This window comes from Condylura cristata, unplaced genomic scaffold (genome assembly GCF_000260355.1).
Source record: "Condylura cristata isolate star-nosed mole 26May11 unplaced genomic scaffold, ConCri1.0 scaffold00003, whole genome shotgun sequence".
NCBI classification, from domain to species: domain Eukaryota; kingdom Metazoa; phylum Chordata; class Mammalia; order Eulipotyphla; family Talpidae; genus Condylura; species Condylura cristata.
Window position 1 is genome coordinate 32782136 of NW_004567104.1, and position 22354 is coordinate 32804489.

At 38.9% G+C, this 22354-nt stretch overlaps 2 protein-coding genes across 3 annotated transcripts in view; one reads left to right on the plus strand and one right to left on the minus strand.

The window, feature by feature from the left end:
* The window catches only part of DIRC2 (disrupted in renal carcinoma 2), a 57962-nt gene extending 50652 nt beyond the window's left edge, over positions 1-7310 (minus strand). Inside the window, exon 1 of the mRNA XM_004675158.2 lies at positions 6765-7310. Coding sequence (XP_004675215.1) covers positions 6765-7107 — 343 coding nt within the window. The 5' untranslated portion in view covers positions 7108-7310. The remainder of the gene's footprint in view (positions 1-6764) is intronic.
* Positions 7311-8531: 1221 nt separating this feature from the next.
* Positions 8532-22354, plus strand: part of HSPBAP1 (HSPB (heat shock 27kDa) associated protein 1) — a 31511-nt gene continuing 17688 nt past the window's right edge. The window contains exons 1-3 of one of the 2 annotated variants that reach the window (XM_004675159.2): positions 8532-8705; positions 10393-10578; positions 21089-21270. In XM_004675159.2, coding sequence (XP_004675216.2) covers positions 8642-8705; positions 10393-10578; positions 21089-21270 — 432 coding nt within the window. In that variant the 5' untranslated portion in view covers positions 8532-8641. Of the gene's footprint in view, positions 8706-9110; positions 9141-10392; positions 10579-21088; positions 21271-22354 lie in introns of those variants that run through there. The other variant, XM_012733151.1, reaches the window with a different exon arrangement.

Below are 22354 nucleotides of genomic sequence, written 5' to 3' on the forward strand. Positions count from 1 at the left end.
AATGTATGTTTGTGGTTATAAATATCCCAAAACTTGCAAAATGTTGCTAATATAAGGTTATATTGGACAATAAGGCTTATACTTTATATGATGTTTTCTCCCCCTAAATATGTGGTTTGTAATAAAGGTAAGCAATCACCAAATGAGTGATACAACAGTTTATGGCTATAGGAACCAATCAAGTTTCCGATTGTTAAAGTGGAAGGCTACCATACCTCTTTATTCAGTTTTAATTTTTAATCAAATAATGAACCATAAAACAATTAGCATAAATTTTCAAGAACAAGTAAGTTGTGAAAAGCTGATTATTAAAACCACCTCACAAGTATAGCTTGTGGCTTTCTTGCTTATGTTAAAGTGCTGCCAAGCATTGCTTAGTCTACTCAGATGCTTCCTTTACCTCACTTGAATACTCACAAGACAGTTCTCTACAGTTTCATCAAAAAGATTCTCAATTGACTTTGGGAAAGAGAGGTATAAGGATCCCAGGAAAACAGGACATTTTAGGATCTTTATACAAATAGATTCCAGGTAATGAGAGTGCTAGGATGTGAGTGCAGAACCATTAGCACTATTTTGGAAAATCAAATATGATTGAAAATAAAAATAAATTCTGTTCAAGTATAGCAACCAGACACTGTAGGAAGCTTCCTTCCAATGGATGAGACAATGGGAACTTCCTGTGTATAGGAATGGATCCTCCACAAATGGTACTTAAAAATTCAAGATGCCAAGTTGACTAGAAAAAAACAAAAAACAAAATCCAACCATACACACACTTACAGTGGATGCTTGGGAAGCCAGTTTATCTGTATAACTGCCTTTCCCAGTCTCACTCCCATTAGCTGGAAGGAAGACGACCTTGCCAGGACTCCCATTTCCTTATTTCCAGTAATCCCAGCCTTGCCACCCTAACCTGCCTTGGAGACTAAAAGGACTAAAACTGTGCCTGCTTTTCATGTTCACATTCCAAGAATCCAAGATTTCACAGGTCATCCTTAACAGAATGACTTCAGGCATCTACTAATCTCACATCTTGCTACCTCCCCAACTCCTGAAATATTTCTACTGTGCCTTCTGGAGTGCTCCTAATCACTGCAAGTCCTCAAAGTTCTTCCCTGAACATTCTCTTCAGCTTTTTCCTCCCACTGAAACCTCTTCCATACGGATAATACTTACCCATCCACTTACAGGTCATTGCTACTTTCTCCTCCCTAAAGATCCCCAATCTCCTTGCTTTCAATGCTTTTAAGATACTCTTTGGTTGCAAGCAAAAATGACTTGATGTGCCTTGCTGTAGTTTTCTTCACATTATTCTACTGGGGTTCTTAAGTTTCTTTTATCTGTGGGGCTAAAATTTGGAAATTCATTAGAGCTCAAATTTGGAAATAAATTTAGAGCTCAAATTTGAAAATTTAGAGCTGAAATTTGGAAAATTTTCTCACACTATTAAAAAAAATTTTTTTGCCCCACCTTATCTCAATCTATGCCCTATCCCCTTTTCCTCTGTTGTCCTTCCGGAATTCTTTATTACACATATACCCAGCCACTTAAAATTATCCTGTCATCCACTGATTGTTATGGGATTTTTGCTTTCAGTCTTCCTTAGTCTGTATTCCACTTTAGATAGAGATGGAAACTTAGAGAAAAATTTAAGATGGTAGATCTCACAAGGACAAATGTGGGGTTTTAGAGTGACGAATGAGTCTATGGAAGCTATGGAAGTTTCCAGGACTCTGAGGTGAGAGGAAAGAGGTAAGGGCAGAGAGTATTATCCATTTTAGAAAGCCAATCCAATGTGACACCAAGGCAATAACTTCCACAATAATTCCACCAAAGAACAATTATAAAAAAACATCCTTGCCCTGGCAAAAAGTAGCTTTTGCCTTTTAAGACTACCATCTGTGTCTACAAAGACATCTCTTTCCTTTTTGCCTTTCCTCAATAAACTTATCATTTGCTGATGAATGGAATGTCTGCTGAGTTCTTTCTTAGAGGCACCCAAGAGCCCTGTGCATCAAACCCCATCACATGAACCCCCTCAGTTAATATCCATTGCTATGTCTTCAAAGTAAGACACAGCAGTAAGCTTACTGAAGCCTCGCCTTCTGCAAAGTCTCATTTGCTCCTAAATACTGCCTAGTTTGGGTTTTTTGGTTTTTATCTTGGACATTTTCATATGCAGAAGTTTAGCACTGTTACAGTTAGTATATTATGTGTCTATCTTTACCATGCTCAAGCTTTCTTCTGTCTTCTTAAACATATACAATATATTTATATTAACTGTTTTGAAGTCCCAGTCTATAATTTTTTGCCATATTCTCACCTAGAATGAAGGTTTCTTGACTTCTTGATATTAACCATTCTAACTGATAATGAGGTGAAATTTCATTGTGATTTTGATTTGCATTTCTCTAATGATACGCAATGCAGAATATCTTTTTATATGTCTCTTGGCCATTTATTTATCAACTTGGAATGACACCATGAAATGTCTTTTTAGATCCTCTGCCCATTTTTAACTCTGATTATATGATTTCTTGTTGTTTAGTTGTGTAAGCTGTGTATATAAAAACACCCTCTGCCCTAGAAAGAAGCATTTCTTGCCTTTCAAAACTGCCTGTCTATGTCTATGCTTGCATTTCATTTTCCTGGTTCTAATACATGATTTGCAAATATCTTCCCCCATTCCATTCTACCTACACTTTCTTATTTCTACTCATCTGGCAAACCACAACTTTGGTTAAATCTCTCTTCACCCTGTCTGCTCTTGCCTCACAGAACAGGGTGGAGGAAACCAGACGACTGGTCTCTCTTGAAATTAACACCTTAACACTTAAACAGGCTCTTCGTGTTGCCCAACAACCCTACTATAATTTCCTAGTTCATGCCTCTTCCAATTTCCTAAGAAATAGTTGCTTACTGTATATACTTTTTCTCTCACTCTTCCAATTCTTGCTCCTCTATCCACACTTGTCAGGTAATATTTTTGTTTCCTGTTTTCTAAGAACTATAAACAAAGACAACTTCCACAATTCTAAAAGTTGCTACCACCCACCATCTGCATCTTCATTCTATCTTCTCTTCTGTTACTACTGAAGAATTAGCTGGCAACACACTGACCTAAGGCCATCCAGTTTACTTAGGCTCTGAGGACTACATCCAATCTTGCTTACTGGAGAACATGGCTACAGTAATTTTTCCATCTCCCTCCAGCATGTCAATTTTCCCTTCTACTGGATCCACTGGAATACAGCATTAAAGATTTGCTTTAACCTCTCTGCTTTTTCCTTTGGCTAGTGTCTCCATTTCTCTGCTGACCTTCACAGCATAACTGAAATAGTTAAAGAAATAGCTTCACTCCTTGTCTTCCTACATTTTATTTTGAACTCAGCCAAACCACTCTAGTGAAACTTTTGTTAAAGGACACCAAAGAGCCCCCACGTCACTAAATTGAAGGTTCTATTCTCAGTCCTTACTGGCTAGTAAAACTGGAATGCCCCCAGGCTTAGTCTTCTCTCAAGCAATGCTTTCCTACTTCCATAGAGACAAGTGATCTCACTCAGCCCCATGACACAAATACCATTACAGCCTCATAAGCCCTAAACTTACTGCTCAGGCCTCTCCTCTGAATTCTTGATATGTAAACCTGACTGCCAGTTTAATCTGTTTACTTAGATATCTAATAGGCGTTTCAAACCCCTGATCTTTATGCCACCTGTCTCCAAATTGTTCTTTACAGAATCTTCTACATTTCAGTAATCCTTTCAATTACTTAAGCTAAATATTTGAGAAACATCTTAGACTCCTTACTTTCCTGTACACCTCACATCCCACCCATCAGCAATTATTGGGGAGTCTACTTCCAATAGATACCTGAAGTCTAAACATTGTTCAAATCCCACACTATGATTACACTGGTTGGAAGACAGCATCATCATCACCAGTCTCATCAGAGTTATTCCACTCACCTCCTAACTCGTCTCCAGCTTCAGGCTCTTATTCTCTAGACAATGGCAGAGTATTTTTCACTCTTTTACTCAAGACTTGCAATAAATTGAGTCTTTAATGGCAAACATCGTATGAGACTGCTGTTTCCTCGTGGCTCTATTCCCGCCACACAAGCCCCAGTTTACTCTATGGTAGATGTGCCAAGCAAGTTAAGAACACTTGTCTTTGCCAGAAACAGTCTTGTTCTTCATTGCTGGAAAAAAGGAAGGTCCCATCCTTTTTCCTTCAGGTCTCTGCTGAAACATACCTAATCAATGATAGGGTATATAAAACAAAATACCACCCATTCACATCCCCATTCTCCCTTGCCCTGTTTTATTTTTCTCCAAAGCACTTATCACCATCTGACATACTACATACTGAATTGTTTGCTGCCAGTATTTCCTCACTAGAATGTTGGTGCTCGGAGACTACATCTCCTCAGTGCTTAGCACAGCTTTAGGTGTTCTTTTTTTCTTAAAATTTTCTTTATTTGACTTCTGAGGCACACTTGCTTTTGGATCTCTTCATTTACTAACTAGTCCCTTTTGGTCTCCTCACTTGAAAATAAAAAGGGGTAAAGAAGGTACAAAACCCATCTTAAGATAATTGGTCTTCTCTGCTGAGCTGGCTGGGACCCATGGCAGCAGAAAGGTCACCAACCTACCCTCTGGGGAACAAGATACTTCGGTGCACAAGGGTGACAGGAACTTACTTTCTATGTTTATTAATAGGAAATCTGCAGCAAGAGAGCTAACACATGAAACTGTCTTACTAAAAGGGAGAACTTTAAAATTTATTTGTATTGCTTCAATGGAAAATATAAAATTGCATTACTGTACAGTCACAGGAACTATGAAAGAACCAATTCATCTCATAAAGCAATTTAGGTGGCCCCTAGTTTATATGGCCATGGATAGTAGACACAATTAAATAAAAGGGGCAAAATTAACATACCTCTACCATACACACAAGGTTGAGTAACTTTAGTAATACTGAAATATGTTCCTGATAAAAACAAAAAGACAAAAAAATCTCCCTCCAATTTAGCTAGCCTTGTAAATAAAGAATGACCAAGAAAGTGTCACAGATAGAACATAAAGGAAAAAGTACAATAAATGCAATTTGGGCCCCTAGGCTGAATCTGGAATGGGTGGGTGGTGGTGGAGGGAGGAGGGAGAATGGGATTAAACATTTAGAAAACTTGGTGCAATCCAAAATGAAGTTTCTAGTTTCAGAATAAACAAAACAATCCAAACAAAGACAACCTCTACTCAGCATAAGAAACTCTTCCTTGAAGAGGAGCACACATTCTCTGCATAAGTACTTGGTCTTCCTAGAATTTCTTTCTTTCTTTTTTTTTTTTTAAGTAAGATTTAATTTATTTTTGTATAGAAGAACAGAGGTGTAGATCAGGGATGCAGGGACTGAGAGAATTCACCAGAGACAGGATGAGGAGCAGAGTAGGGGGATTTACTGAAATACACTGCTAAGGGGTACAGCCGGTGAGACGTAGAGGTCTGCTGTGTCCTCAGTGGGTCAGCACTGAGACTAACCCCTAGGCCACCAGGGAGGCCCCCTACCTGAAATTTTTATACCAGTCAAAACATACCTTCCAGGGCTGGATACCTCTCATTGTTAGAAGGTTCTTCCTTATATTGTTTTGAGTTACATCCCTTTCTCACTTCATTCAGTTTAGTTCTTCCCTTCTGGAACTGTACACATTAAGACTAGTTCCTCTTTTATTTGATCATAATGTATTTTATAATGTGCCTCAAGTTTCTTTTTGAAGTCTGACACACCCAATTCCTTTTATCTTACACATTATGGTTTTTACATCCTTAATATTATTCGTGTCACACAACTGTTAAAGTATTTTAGTTTGTTCACTGTCTTCTTTAAGTGAAGAGCAATCAGAACCGAACTTCAGTGTAGAGCATTATCAAGTTATTTCTCTTCTTGTTTTAAGTACTATGGTCTATGTGAAAAACTGTTGCTGTTTTTTTTTAGCAGTTACATTGCCTTGATCATGAATCATTTACCCATATCTGGTATAATCCAATGACTTTCCATTCAATCCTAAATCTTCTCCTCGCCACCACTTCCACCCCTCCCACTCCACCCTTCCTCAGATTAAGTGAGATGTCGATTCAAAGTATTCCTCAATGAAGAGTCTTCATTTATCTGCAAGCTTTATCTGAGAGTCATAAAACTCATCTGACACAGGCACCTAGACACATATATACACTTCAAAGTTGCTATGCACCATCTTTCAGAAACCAGAGTGTTAGACTCGAATTTCCCAATAGCTCTGCTTGGACTGAAGTCATCTATTTTGCAAAGCCAACTCATTCCTTCCTTATGTCTGGGCACTATCAATGGACTTACAGACCTTCCACTGTCAACATCCCTAAATTCTTACGAAGTCAAAGCCTCAGTCGTTTACGTCAGGTGTAAGAAACATACACAGCACGTGCACAGCGACACTTTTATGCCCACAACAGGCAAAACGTGAACATTTTAGAGAGCGCTTCATCTCAACTGTTGCATAACAGGCCTCGATAAAAACATAAATATCTGCAAAGATTCCTTCCCTTGTTTGTCGCGTTGGGGACAGCGGATTCCCAGTCGGGAATGGGACGCCAGCAACACTCCGTCACCTCACACAACCCCTACGACGAAGCCAAGGGAGGCGGCTTGCTGACCTGGAGACCCGGTGGGGCTCAGGGTCCCCCGAGTGACGGCGCGACCCGACGCTCCCCGGAGCCCCTCACCTCTCTTGTCCAGCAGCCACATAAACGCAAAGCAGGGCAGGAAGCCGATGGGTCCCCACAGCACCAGCAGAGCGATGTCCCAGCTGGAGAAGCCGTAGGCCTGGCGCGCCGAGTTCTGGATGGGACCCCAGGTGTTCCAGACCAGGCCCTGCGCGAAGCCCAGCAGCGAGAAGAGCAGCAGCACCAGCCAGCGGCGCCCGTACACCCGCCCGAGACCCGGGGCGGCCGCTGGCGCCGCCGCCGCCGCTGCCTCCCGGCTTCTCCAGGGAGCCGGCGGCGCAGGTCCAAGCCCCGACCCCAGCAGCGGTTGCCGCTCCTCCTCACTGCTCCAGCCCGAGCCCATAGCGACGAGAGATCCGCGGGGCCCCGGCCCAGCGCGGTCCCGGGGGCTGCAGTCCAGCCCCGAGCGGGCGCGGCGGGAGGCGGCTGAGGCCGAGTCTGCTCCGGTGCCCTCGGCCTCTCGGCCGCGCTAGTGCGCCTGCGCGGTGCGGGCCAGCTCCGGGCGGGGAGGAGGGGCCATTCTGGCCAGCTGGAGGAGGCTGGGGTGGGGGGAGGACCCCGGCTGGGCAGCCGGAGACACTCACCTTCCCCGCTGTCGGTGGGTTAGTGGAGGCTATACAGGCGGGAGAGGGAGTGAAGCCCGGCTTCCAGGGGGAGCAAAAGGGGACTTGAAAAGGAAGGGCCAAGCGGGCCGAGCCTGGGGAAAAGAAACTCCAAGAAAGGCTGTATTAGATGGTGGGCAAGGAACTCGGATCGCTGGAGGAAGTGACCAAGTTTACTTCACGTGCTTAATAAACAACTCGGTGACCTCCGGTCACTTAAGCTAATGCTTGTTTCTGTATTGGGTTTATTCTTAGTTTTGTTGTGTTTATAATTTCAGAAATAATAGGGCGGTAAGATTGAGGTGTGGGCGGGACCCAGAGAATTTTGGTGCATGAAAAGAATTAATTTTACGTAGAGCAAGTGCTGCCTGGTTTTAACAAGTGTCTTTTTGCGTTCTGCCCAACGAATTATAAACTAGCTCAATATCTATCTGTCTATCTATACATATGGATGTTATACAAAGCTTTCTACCTACACATTTTGCGTTGTTACTTAATAGACAAGCAAAAGCATATGTCAAGGACGGAAGGTTTTTTTTGCTTCGGAATGACCTAGATCCATCTCCCAATGAAGCCTAAATGCGGGTAAGGGCTGGGGTTGTTGATCTCTTGATCAAAGAGCCGGTTGTTTACTTGGGTATACTAGTCCAGAAGTCTGACAGCTGTCGGTCAGTGTCCTTGAAGACCTAAGTCGAGCGATTTCTTTGCCTGGATTGGGAAATGAGTCACGGAGAACGCAAATAAAGGACATTTGCCAGAGGTTCATGTTCCCCGGCAGCCATGAAAACCAACCTTCGGAAGAGCAAGGAAGTGAATGAGAAGTGTGATTTCTCCTCGTATGGAAGATTGATAATGGCTGCAGAGTAAGCGCACAGAACTACAAACCACTGCCTCTAGCCTCACAAAAAAACAAACCATTCTTCAAAAGGTCAGTACTGCTGGATGAAGAGCGATAAGGCAGAAAAAAGAACCTGACTGGGAAACGAGGAGAAGCCGAAACGAAATCAGCATTACGATGGTCTGGGAGAGGAAAAATCGCTACAACCGAACCAGACGCTCACATTTCAACAATCTGGGAATCAAAACAAACCTGCGTGGCCCCGCCCAGTGCTTGTCAGTCACATGACTGTCACATGACCGACGCTTCCGGGGGAGCCTGGGAACTACGGCTCGGTCTCTACCTCTAGTTCAACTTCCGATCCCGAATTGGTACTAGTTGGCACCCAGCACCGGTCGCCCTGTTCGGTTTCGGGCGTAGCCCGCGTGGTGCTAACCATGGCAGCAGGCCGGGGTTTGGCCACTGTTTTTGCCCCTGTGACGGGAACTGAAAAGGAGAGAGGTAGGTGCCAGGCTGAGATCAGACCGCGAGTACAGTCCGGTGCCACCTGACTCTCTTGGCACCGCTGATGTACCGGTTTGGTCTTCCTCCTGTCTAGAATCTTCTGACCTTGCGTCCAAATGTGGCATCCGAATTTTTAATCTTTGTGCAGATTCTGGCAGTGCTGTGTCACGCTTGAGGGTGTTTTTGAGAGGTAGAATGGTTTAAATTAAATTTGTGATACTGAGGTCCTTCCATGAGGTAAACGGAGATATTAAGAGACTTTTGTGAACAGTGATTGCTAGCTTTTGTTTTATTTTGGTGAAACCCTGCTTTAGAGAACCGGTGGCGTTTGGAGGCTTTATGAATCCGAGATTCCTGTGTGTGATTGCTCCGTGCCTCACAATAGTCTCACTACTGCCACGTGATCCAGACACTTCTGAGTGTTTTGCCCCAGTGAGTAACGAAATCTAGAAGGAAAAACAATGGGAATAGGTAGTAAGGTGCATACTCAGTAGTACACACTTGTGAGGGCTGTCACAGGAGGATTCCAGAGGCGAAAACGCAAGTGCTCCAGGGAGAGAATAGGCTGAGGTAGGCAGTTAGCTGGAGGAGATAGTGACAACTCCAGTGGTGGTGCTGGGGGGAAGGAGTGGGATGGTCAGTTAGATGGGTAGAGAAAAGCACAGGATGGGCGTGGTTAGAGATCAAATAGACATATTTGCCTAGAGGAAGAAATGGCCATTCTCAGCAGAAGAAACAATTATTATAACTTCCTACTATCTGACCATATTTCCTGCCTTTATAACTCAATTGCTTATGTATCCTAGGGAGATAATTTTTTATTATTTTATATGTACATTTTAAAATTATTCTTCGTTTTGTATTTTTTTTTATCTCAGTTGTAATCCCCGTGGACTTCCCACCACCACGTCACCCATGTACCATCACCATTGTCCCTTGTGCTCTTCCCACTGTTGTCCTGATCTTTCTCTCTTCTCCTCCCCTACAGAATGTCTCTGATCTACAGTTGCCTGATGATTTGATTCTTACTTTATTATAGTTACTTTTTTAAAAATTTGTTTTCACTACATTCTTCCTATAAATGAGAGCATTCATTCATTTTCTTTTTCTTTCTGGCTTATTTCACTGAGCATAATCCCTGATATGAAAAAAATGTTCAACATTACTTGTAATCAGGGAAATGCAAATAAAAACTATACTAAGATACCATCTTACACCAGTGAAAATGGCACATTCTCAACAAGCAACAACAAACATTGGCAAGAATGTGGAGAAAAAGGAACCCTCCTACACTGCTGGTGGGAATGCAGATAGGTACAACCACTATGGAAAGCTGTGTGGAGGTTCCTCAGATTTCTGAAAGTGGAGCTTCCATATGATCCACTAATTCCACTCCTAGGAATCTTCACAAAGGACACAAAAACATTAATTCAAAAGGACACCTGCACCCCTATTGTAATTGCAGCACAATTTACAATAGTTAAGCTACAGAAGAAACCCAAATGCCCAAAAACAGATGACAGGATCAAGAAGATGGGGTATATTTACACAACGTAATATTAATCAGCAATCAAAAATGGTGAACTCATGCCCTTCACAGCAATATATTAGTTCTTTAATGTTCATATCACATGAAATTACTTCCAGTTATTTGTCATTCTCTATTTATTATTTATTTCCTTAGGTGAACATGTCAAATCCTTTACACCAGAGAAAGCAAAAGAAATTATTATGTCTTTACAACATCCTGCTGTCTTCTGTAAGATGGTTTTTGATTGGCCAGCGCGGCACTGGACTGCTAAACACCTTTCTGAGGTCCTTCATGGCAAGCAGATACGATTCAGGATGGGGGTGAAAAGCTCAGACACAGGTAGGACTGTAAGTCATTATCATCATAGTATATCTTCACTAGCATTCCATACTCTTAGCAGTTTTTCTCTGTCTCTAGAGGACTCTTTATTTTGAGTATTTTTAATCATTTTCAGATAGGAAAATCCTACTGGAAGTTTTAGAAGGCTAATTTTTCTTAAAACTTTTTTTTTTTTAGGGTAAGGAACCTATCATTTACAACCCCATCTAAAATGTGCTTGTTTATATCTTATTGAACACTGAGGCATAATAAATGTTTACTAATGTGCAATTATCTATGTTCTTATATGACTGAAAAGGATCAGAACTCATCTATTAAATAGTACCTCTCACTTTTGACTCATGGAAAGTATATTTTTTTATTTGCCACATCAGGCATTTTTGTAGTGCTTGGTCACCATTGGAATTTTATTTCTGCCTGACATCTCTTACATCTTATATTGCATAAAAGTGAAACACATGTCGGGAGAGGGGAAGTGGCATGGTAGTGACACATATCAGTTGTTTTTTTCATCCTCTAGTGAGCTTTGCTAGTTCCTTCTTCTTGAAGGCATTTCAGTGTTAGCACCTAGTCAGATAAAGCAATTACTATAATTCTAAAATTAGTTCACCTAAACTAAAGAAACACTGGTGTTTCTAAGCTAGAGTTCGGAGTTGTCATGGATGTGTTTAACTTCTGTTTAAATACGGGTAAGCTTGGTATTCCAGAAATTCAGTGTTTTTGCTTTTTAATTTAAAGATTTCTTTTTACATATGCACACAAGAGTTGGGAGTTAGGTTAGAGATGGATTGGTGGTGAGAGGATTCATCAGAGACAGAGTGGGAAATAGAACAGGCATACAGACTGAAATACACTCCTGAAAAGAGCAGTGGGAAAGACAAGAGAGGTCTGCTGTGCCACGTGGATCACCTCTCTGACCTGAGATAAAAGTCCTGCTGCAGTAGCTGCTGCTGGCTTCTTAGTGCTGAGACTTAACTACTTGCACCACCAGGGAGGACCCATTCAGTGTTTTTTTTTCCTGAGTCCTACAGTTTGCTATCAATTTATTTTATTTCACTTTATTTTATTGACTTTTCCCCTTTCAAGTCCCATATGCAATTTGTTTATAGTGTTTATAATGCAGAGAGATTCAATTTTGACAATCTTTACTGTTTAAATATGATGGTAAAGTTTTAGTGTTCCCCGAAGAGAGGAGTTGAAATTCACATGTGTGAAGTGATTCTATAAATATCTATTAATAACTCAAGGAACTATAAAATCATCCAGCTTCCCTTCTAGCTTCTGCAAGTCACACTGATCTCCTATTACTTCTCATGTAATTACTCAGTGTGGATCCCTACATCCCCCTTTGTATTCCCGTGACAGGTGGAACAGATTTAAAATACCCGAAGTTCTTTGGTATCTCATTCTAATTACAAGTCAAAATGTTTATTATATTTTACAATTAAATACAAGGCCAATAACAGCCATAGCACAAAAGCAGTTTGTGCTTTTTTTCCCCTTGATTTTAGTCAAATCTCCCCCTCATTGAAGTGTCTGCTAGACATTGATTTGGAGAGAAACACTAGTTAGAAATTTTTCACATCCTGGTTAGATTCCAAGTAGTACTACTAATGACTGTTATTGAGAACCATTGTGTTAAGCACTGTTCGAGTATTGAGAGCCGTTGTGTTAAGCACTGTCTAGAGTACTTTGTACATATTAATTCTCTTAATTTTTTTCGGACCCTCTTAGAATGGTTCTATCATTATGCTATATTATGAGACATAATAGTTTGATACTTTCAAATTGATATCTAGGAATAAAAGAAAGTTGTGAGCAACTGCTCCAAGTTTTTCTGAAGATGGCGCTTTTTAAAAATTCAGATAAAATCCACTATTTTAAAGTATAGAAGTCAGTGGTTTTGGTATAAACACACCATTGGGCAACCATCACTACTCTCTAATTTCATGAGGGTGCCCATACTCTTAGCACTCACTGTCTGGTTTACCTACACCCAACTCCCAGCAACCACTAATCTACTTTCTGTTTTCAGAGATTTACCTGTTCTGAGACTATCACATAAATGAAATCTTGTAATATGTGGCCTTTCCTTTCTAATTTCATGTAGCATATTTTTGAGACTCATTTTGTGTATGTAGCATGTTTCCTTTTATTGCTAAATAGTGTTCCATTATGTGGGTTTGTGACATTTTGTTTATCTATTCATTAGTTGATGAATATTTGAATTGTTTCCATGTTTTGGTTATTAGGAGTATTCATATACAAATTTTCGTGTGGACATACATTTTCATTTCTCTTCTGTGTGCACCTAGAATGGGAATTGCCTATTCATATCATCATTCTTTAACCTTTTGAGGACCTGCCAGCTTTTTTCCAAAGTAGCTGAGCCATTTCACACTCCTACCCCAGTGAATGTGGCTTCCGGTTTCTTTATATGCTTGCTAACACTTACCTCATTTTACATTCTAACTGTCCTGATTGGTGTGAAGTGTCACCTCATTGTGTTGTTGATATGTATCTCACTAATGATTGATTATTGCTGAACATTTCTTCATGCACTTACTGACCATTTGTCTGGTTTCTTTGGAGAAATGTCCAATCCTTTACCCATTTTCTAATTAAGATGTCTTTTTTAGTGTGGGCTTCTTTTTGTGGATTTAGATACTATCAGTAGATCATATATATGACTTGCAAATATTTTCACCTGTCCTGTGGGCTGTTTTAATGGTTTATTTTTTTAAGGTTATATCTTTGAATATAAGGTTATATCTTTGAGTATAGGGTAGTAGTATAAGAGAACTGACTCTGGAGTCAGCTTGCATAGGTTCAAATTTTAACTTACTGTGTGATCTTGAGCAAGTCACTTAACTTTTATCTAGCTTAGAAATGTTTTTTTTTTTAAAGATTTATTTATTTGTGCATACAGAACTGGGGTACAGGCCAGAAGCTCAGGGGCAGCGAGAGGCTTCACCAGAGACAGGGTGGGGAGCAGAACAGGCAGATGGATGAAGTACACTGCTGAGGGGAGCAGCGGGCTGGTCAGGAGAGGTCTGCTGCGCCATGTTGTCACTTCTGGGGCAGGCGGGGATCAAACTCATGCCGAAGTGGCTTTAGCTTCTTAGTACTGTGCTTTAACCCGCTGTGCCACTAGGGAGGGCCGCTTAGCAATGTTTTTAAGATTACATGTGTTTATATACATCAGGCATTTAGATTAATGCATAGCACATAATAAATGCTCAGGAAGTGTTATTTGAAAATAGAAGTAATTTAAAAATATAAGCATAATTTCTTTATTGTGGAGAAAATTGAAAAAATGGGAATATTCAAAAAGAACTTAACACTTAGGTTTTACTAGCAAGAGATAACCAGTAGTTATACTTTGACATGTTTCTGCTGGCATTTTTGTGTTTTAAAAATAATATAATGATTTTAACAGCTGCTTTTTAAAATAATATTACTTAAAGACTTCTTATTGAAGTAACTTTGAAGTTTCAGGTGTGCATCATTGTAAATCAGTAGATAAAAATTCCGCATTAAAAGTCTAATCCCATCCATCCCCATGCAGTTGACCCATTTTACTGGATTTACTTACTCCTCCATCCCCTAATCAGTCTTACCAATTAGTATAAGTTTATCTTTATTTTATTTACCAATTAATATAAGTTTATTTTTATTTTACCTAGCTTATTTGTTTCCTTATCAAAACTATGAGAAATCTGATCTGCTTCTTTTAACATTAAATGTGACTTTTAAACAACTGTATATAATTCCATTATATAACACTACCAATTTGTTTTTTAAATTCTCCTATTTTTATTATTGAGATTGCTGAGAAGTTTTGAAATTACACTGTTAGATAGTAGTCAATATCTTTGACTTTTATCTAGCTTAGAAATGTTCTCACTATTTCACTAGGATAGCTGCCTCAAAAGAGAATGGCTTGGTCAAAGTAAGGGTAGGAAACACTATCATTAGTAACATTGTACTCCGTAAAGCTTCTTACACCAGAAACCTCTGAGTCATTCTGAGTAACTTTCTAAAGTGGTGTCTGGTGACTTGATGACTTACATTCTAAATCTCTAACATCTACCTGCTTCTCTCTCCCTGGGGTTACCCTGCCCTCTCTCACCTCAGAGGAGCAGTAGCCTCTTCCTGAGTCGCTCTGAACCACCTGCCATCCCCACTTAGGTCATTTTCATGCTGAGACCAGAGACTTTTTTTTTTCATTTTTTTTATATATTTATTTTTTTAATTACAAAAGTTTATTTTTAAATCATTTTGTACATTTTTTTTTCCATCTCAATTGTAATCCCCACGGGTTTACCATCACCAAGTCACCCATGTGCCATCACCAGACCAGAGACTTTTTTTTAAAAAAAGCAAAATGCATCTTAATTTTCTCGCTTAAAGTTCTTAAATGATTTGCTGTGGTCCTTAGGCTGAAGAACAAACTCTTTGTTGTGGTTAGAAGGCTCTTCATCAACTTAATCTCTCTCTGAGCTCAGGCCAAGCAAACATGTTTTCAGCTTTGGTATTTCCAGAGGCTTGCTTCCTCGTTCTTCAGAATCTTTATATGTGTAGTCTAGTTGCTCTTCTCTCTTTCCCCACTTCCTACACCCTGTTTTGTCCAGTTAATTCCTTTTCTTTTAGATCTTTTCTGACCACTGCTCCTTCTCCCACCACCCCCTAATCAGGTTTGACTAGTAAATTATCTTACAACACATATTTCTTAGTAACACTTAACACAGTTATTGTCATCTGACTACTTGTGGAAGTAATTAACTGTTCAAAGTCTCTCTTCTCAAGAAGGTCACCTTTGTGTGGAGAAGGGCCTGGATTATCATAGGCTGAGTACTGAATGGCCATTCAGATATAAGCAGAGCAAACATAAAAGACCTTGAGATTTTATATATATATATAATTGTTTTGCAGAAAGGTCATTTCCATCCCTTTCAGAATATGCATGTGCCTGTTAATGCCACTCCGTTGTCAAAAGTGAGGTTTATCTTTTAAAAATAATTTGTATTTGTTTATTTTGCATAGAATGGGGTGTTAGTCAGAGGTACAGGGAGGGAGGCTGGTATGAGAGGATTCACCAGAGACAGGCAGGTTTACCGAAATACGCTGTTATAGGGAGCAGAAGGTGAGACAGGAGAGGTCTACTACACCATATGTGGGTCAGCAACTTGACCAAGGGTCAAATTGAAGTGGTGACAGTGCTGAAACCCCTACCAGGGAGGCCCCTAAAAACAGTTTTATCTCATTATTATTTTTTTAAGATTTATTTATTTATTCATACAGAACTGGGGTATAAGCCAGAGGTGCAGAGGTGGTGAGAAGCTCCATCAAAGTCAGAGTGGGGAGTGGAACAGGCAGACTGATGAAGTGCACTGCTGAGGGGAGCAGTGGGCGGGTCAGGAGAGGTCTGCTGTGCCATGTGGTTCACCTCTGGGGCCAGATATCTAAGCAGCATTGCAGCTGTTTCCGCTGGCCTGCTATGCTGTCCTTTAACCCACTGCGCCACCAAGGAGGGCCTATCTCATTATTTTAATTAACATTTCTTTGAATGCTGGCAATATTGAATGTTTGTTCATGTTTTTAGTAATTTGTATATTTTTAAATTTTTTTAAAAAGATTTATTTATTTATGCTTATAGAACTGGGGTACTGGCCAGAGGTGTGGTGGGTGAGGGTATTCACCAGAGACAGAATGGGGAGCAGAACAGACAGGTCTACTGAAATACACTGCTGAGGGGAGCAGTGGGTGGTTCAGAAGAGGTCTGCCACGCCATGTGGGTCAGCTCTTTGGCAGGGAATCAAACTCATGCTACAGTGGGTTCCAAGAGCTTCATAATGTGGTGCTTTAAGCCATTGTGCCACCAAGGTGAGCTCAGTAATTTGTATGTTTTTCTGTTAATTGTTCTTTAACTATTTCTTATCGGAGTTTCCTTTTGGTATAGAGGTGAGGGTAGAGTCTGTAAAAATACCAGAGTATGGTAAAGTTTTATAAAACTCTAGTAGTGTTTTATTAAATTCTTGTTCTTGTTTATTTTATTTATTTAGAAATTTCTCTTATATCCTGTAAACATAATATTCTAGTGCTTTCTTCTAATAGCATAATGATTTTTTTTATCTTTTACTCTTTGTCCATTTTATATTTATCTTGGTATGAGATAATCACTGAATTTTCCCCCAGATAGTTAAATTTGAACCAACACCTTTTATTTCAGTACTGCTTACTGAATGATCCTTCTCCCTCCTCCCCCCATCATTATTATATATTCCAAGGTTGTTTTCTGAGCCAGATATTGCACTATCAGCTTTGGGATGAGTAAAACATTTTTAGAGGTTATTTTAACAAATGATACATATTTTAACATTAGAAAGGAAAACTCATCCACCGTAATTACTTTTTTTCTCAGTATTTTCTTGAATGTTATTGACCCTTGTTCTTTTAAATGAGGTTTAGATTAAAACAAAGTACTTAATTAAATAAATCCTGTTGAAATTTTAAATGAAAAGTTATTAAGTACTGTAAATTAACTTGGAAAGACTCCACTTTATGATAATATGGTTTCCTCCTACCTGAAAGCATATTGTCTTCACTTTTCACATTTATTTTTGTGTCTCAATAATAAAATTTGGCACTTTCAAAGTTTTTTAAATACTGTAAGTTTTTATAGCTATTGTGAGAAAATATTTTGGTGGTACTATATTTTTCTAACTGATTTTGATGGATACATAAGTAAAAGTTTTTTATGTTTATATTTTATCCAGCATCAATAAAGTAGTTATTAGTTTATTCTTATGGGTTTTCTAGGAAGACATATATATGACCTTACAAGAATGATAATTTTATTTCCTTTCTATTGAATATATTTCTTATTTCTGTTTTAGGTTTTGGTTGAAATTTTTCTAGAATACGTGAAACAATATTAATAATTAGCATGTTTACATGTTATATATCTTAATTTATTTTAGGAGGCAGATAATGAACTCACAAGGCCCTGAAATAATTTTGGATCACCAAATTCAGTGACACTACTGTAGTCAACTGACAGTAATTTGGCAAAGTAGTTGTAGAAGCCACCCTAATATTTGTAGGTAGTGAATGCAGTGGTGATCAAAGGTCCTACATTATATGCAGTGTTTCTTGCTTGTAAAATGATAACAAAATGAAGAAAAATATTTGTTTTTCTGCTGTACAAGAAATATTTTAGGCCTTTCTCTTATAAAAGTAAGTTCAATTTATACATGATTTCTAAATCCTTAGCTCTTTGATGGTAAGTGGGATGAGGAAAGTTGCAAATGCCTCACCTGCTTTAGCATTAATTGAAAGAAAACAGTAATGAAGTCAGAAAGGGTAATTCCATTTCATAAAATAAAACAAGAAAAACAACTCTACCACCCTGAAAGATATGATAACAAAGTAAAGACAGTTTCTGTGCTACTACCAGAAAGGAATAAAAAGATTCTAACTTCATTTCCATTTATTCTATTCATTATAATTTCCCCCCATAGTAACAGTTCTCACATGTAATTTTGCATTTTCAGATTTTCATTTTCTAAAGTATGGAATTTGCACATGTGCAAAGGTGCAAAGGTACAGATGCCTTTGAAAACCGGCCTTATTTGAAAAGTTAAATGAACTAAACTCATTCCACGACAGGGCAAGTGGCTCAAGTAATGGTTTTAGTATTTAGGTGAATCGATTGTCTTGTGTTCTGTGAGGTGGAAACTCCTAAGACACTGTAATATTTATAGACTTATTGAGGGGATTTAAAAGCAAGTCCTTTTTCCTACCACCAGACTTTTCCTCACCAAATGGTTTTTATTTATTAAAAACTCCATGTATTGACCTATTCTGACTCACTGGCTACTCTCCTCAGCAATATATTTCAGTAGATCTGCCAGTTCTGCTCCCCACTCTGTCATTGGAGAGTCCTCTCACTCGCCGCACCTCAGGCCTGTACCCCAGTTCTTATGTGCATAAATAAATAACTCTTTAAAAAATAAAATCAAATAAAAACTCCATGTATTCATGTGCTGTTGTGGTAAATTCTTGATGATGATGATGATGATGATAGCATTAAGGGCTTACATATATTGGTAGGTTACTGTGTGTCATGTACTGTTCTAAGTGCTTCTCAAAAATAAGCAAATTTAAATAATTCTTAAGTATGCAGGTTTTTATATCTCAGGTAAATGTAAAGTTTTCTTACTTCTCAAAGTCAGGTGTCAAGTTGATAGAATAGATGGTTCTTTGACACACACTTTCCCTCTATGACTACCTCCCATGCTGAGGTTTTAGTGAAAGAGGAAAAGGTCATGCTAAAAGTTTTAGGCAGAAATGGAGGGAAAAGATAAAAGCTGTTGAAAAAAAAAAGAGTTTGATTATCCTTCTCCTAATACTAATTCAGCTAACTGATCCCAAGTAAATAAATAAATCTTAAGCAGTACTCATATGAGAATAACTTTTACTGAGCATTGCTGTTTGTCAGGCATTGTGTTGAGTGATTGACACTGTTAGATCTACACTCCCTCTTCAAAGGACTCGGTGTTTTGCAAAGCACATCATAACCAGACTTCTTGAATGTTAATTTCCCTATTTGTGTTTAAAATATTCTGTTCTTTGTAAAAAATGTTTACTTTACCATATTTAGAGTAGTTTTGTATAAATGAGTCACTACCATAAGTAACAAATCAGTGTGGATAGATAGTAGATGTCTCTGCAAACTTTCCTGTCAACTCTCATCCTTTGTGGTATAGACACATTTTCCTATGTGTCTATAGCACAGAATTTTTCATTTAATTGTATGAGATCTCAAATTCTCTATTATTCTGGGTAAAATTTTCCTTGTTCAACTATGTTCTCAATTCAAGAGTATGGTCTATTTTGTGTTCTCACAAAGCTGAGTACAGTTCTAGTTGCAAATTAGGAACTTAGTTAATGACTTTAACTGTTGTCCACTTAATGATAATGAGGAGCTGCATGTTGTTAGATGTATTATTAAGTTTACAAGTTTTCAAATGACAGTTTTTGATTTTTTGTTTGTTTTTAATTTATAGCAGTAGTGCTGAAATTCTGTGGTCTCAGGACCCATGCACACTTAAAAATTTAGTACCCCAGTGAAATTTTTTAATTGTATTAGAGCTAATGATATTTACTATATTAGAAAATGAAAATTAAGAAATTTTTTTTTTAAAGATTTATTTATTTATTCATACAGAACTGGGGTACAGGCCAGAGGCTCAGGGGCGGTGAGAGGCTTCACCAGAGACAGAGTGGGGAGCAGAACAGGCAGATTGACGAAGTACACTGCTGAGGGGAGCAGCGGGCGGGTCAGGAGAGGTCTGGCTCGCCATGTGGTCTCCTCCGGGGCAGGCGGCAGGCGGGAATCGAACTCATGCGGAAGTGGCTTCAGATTCTCAGTGCTGTGCTTTAACCCGCTGCGCCACCAGGGAGGGCCGAAAATTAAGAAATTTTTAAATAGAAGAACATGAGCACACATTCTCATGGCTGTCAGCATTGATAGCTGTATATAACATGTAGTCTTTTTAAAACTCCCATTTTTAAAAAATAATATAGTAGTTTATTTTTACATCATTTTGTGCATTTTTTTCATCTCAGTTGTAATCCCCGTGGGCTTCCCATCACCAAATTACTCTTGTGCCATCACCATAGTTCAGTGTATTTCCTTACCCCCACTGTTTTTGATCCTATTCCCCACACCACTCCAGCCCTATAAAATGTCTCTGGTATATAGCTGTTCATCATTATTATTTTCTCACCTGGTCCGTTATACTCCTGCTATGAGTGAACCATCAGGTATTTTTCCTTTTCTTTCTGGCTTATTTCACTAAGCATCATCTTTTCCAGCTCCATCTATTTTGCTGCAAAAGACATGTGTTTATTTTTTGATTGCTGAGTAATATTCCATTGTGTATATGTACCACATCTTTTTAATCCAGTCATCTGCTTTTGGGCATTTGGGCTGTTTCCATGTCTTTCCAATTGTAAATAAGGCAGCAATAAATATGGGGGTGCAGGTATCTTTTTGAATCAGTGTTTTTGTGTCTTTTGGGTAGATACCTAGGAGTGGGATTGCTAGGTCATATGGAAGCTCCATGTAAAACTCCCATTTTTTAAGAGAATGAGAGTAAAAGCAGCAAATAATGTCATAGTAATATTGAGGAAATTGCTTAAAACTCACAGACCCCTGACAAGGTTTTAGAGATTGATAATCTAAAGTATTCCACTGGCTCACTAAGTCAGGCTATACCAAGGTAAGTCTTTGATCTTAAGGTTAAACCGTGTTTTTTGCTTTTATGTTTAATCATGAGGATTGTGAGTGTTGCAAAGGGCTCTACTTATAAACAAATACAGAATTAATTTTTTATGTTTAATGATAGTTAACATTTTTTAATTGAAATTATCTTCATTTAAAAACTAGTATTTGGAAATTGTATTCAATATACATTTACAGTTGGGTTCTCTTACATTGCAGTTCCTCAGTTTGAAACTGCATGTAGTTATGTAGAAGCAACACTTGAAGAGTTTCTGACCTGGAACTGTGAGCAGTCTAGTATTTCTGGACCACTTAGAGATTATGATCACTCCAAATTCTGGGCATATGCTGACTATAAATATTGTGTCAATCTATTTGAAGACAAGACAGATATTTTACAGGTAAGTCAATACATTGGTTTTAGTCAATGTAATTTGTAAGATTACAAATTTTGAGTCTCCCTGGTACCTTTTTCTCACTTTCGTGGGTAATTATTTTACTTAAGTAGTCACTCTAAGTCTTGAGAATTTTATCCACCAAATCAAAAAAGTTGCTTAAGAGAGTGTAATATATAGCTTAGAGATAAGCAGCTACCCCCTATAGACAATGCCCTATTTAACAATGGCTCGACTTAGGATTTCTGACTTCATGGCAATGCAAAAGTGACATATATTCAGTAGAAAGTCCAGTGTGCTTTCAAGTGTGTATATTTATGGTGGTGGAACCCATAGAGTTGTACTGTTTGTTTTGTATGGTTTTCATTGATTTGTATTGAATACTTTATTATAAAATAGTCTTTGTTTTAGGTGATTTTATTCACCTAAAATTTCTTCACTTTAGGTGATCCAAAAGGCTGAGCTATGATGTTCAGTAGTGTAGGTGTATAAATACACTTCATACTAAGGATATTTTCACTTGATGATGGGTGTGTCACAACGATGTGGCTGTAACCCTAGCATAACTCAGATAAAAGTGTGTTTTCTTACCCACCAAGCTTCCAACACACTCCCCCCTTTGCCTTTAAGCAGCAGCTGTACTGGTTTGGAATATATTAGGGGCTTGGGTTGTATATAAAACTTCAGTTTGTCCCGACCTACGTACAAGTCCTTGTTCTGTCAGTGAGGCAGATGGAAGTACAGGCTGATTAGAGGAAGAAACATTCCAAGCTGCTGCTGTCTTCTCCCTCCCTTAGGGTTTAGCATAGACCTATGGCCTGACGCAGTGTGGGGCTCCTAGCATTTGGGTGTAGAAGCCCCTCTATAGAAGTTTAGGGAGGTTTGCAGAAGTAAGTATGTGGACGCTCTTGGGGTTGTGTTGACATAACTGCAGAGTCTGCAGACTGTCATATCCTCTTTTTAGTGATTTATACCTCTAACTGCCATTTATTTTGTGGGGAGATTTTGCAAACCCCTGCTCTAGCTCTGTGTGTGTGTTAGCCATGGACATGAAGGATGCTCATCCCAGGAAGTCATTTGGATGATTCTG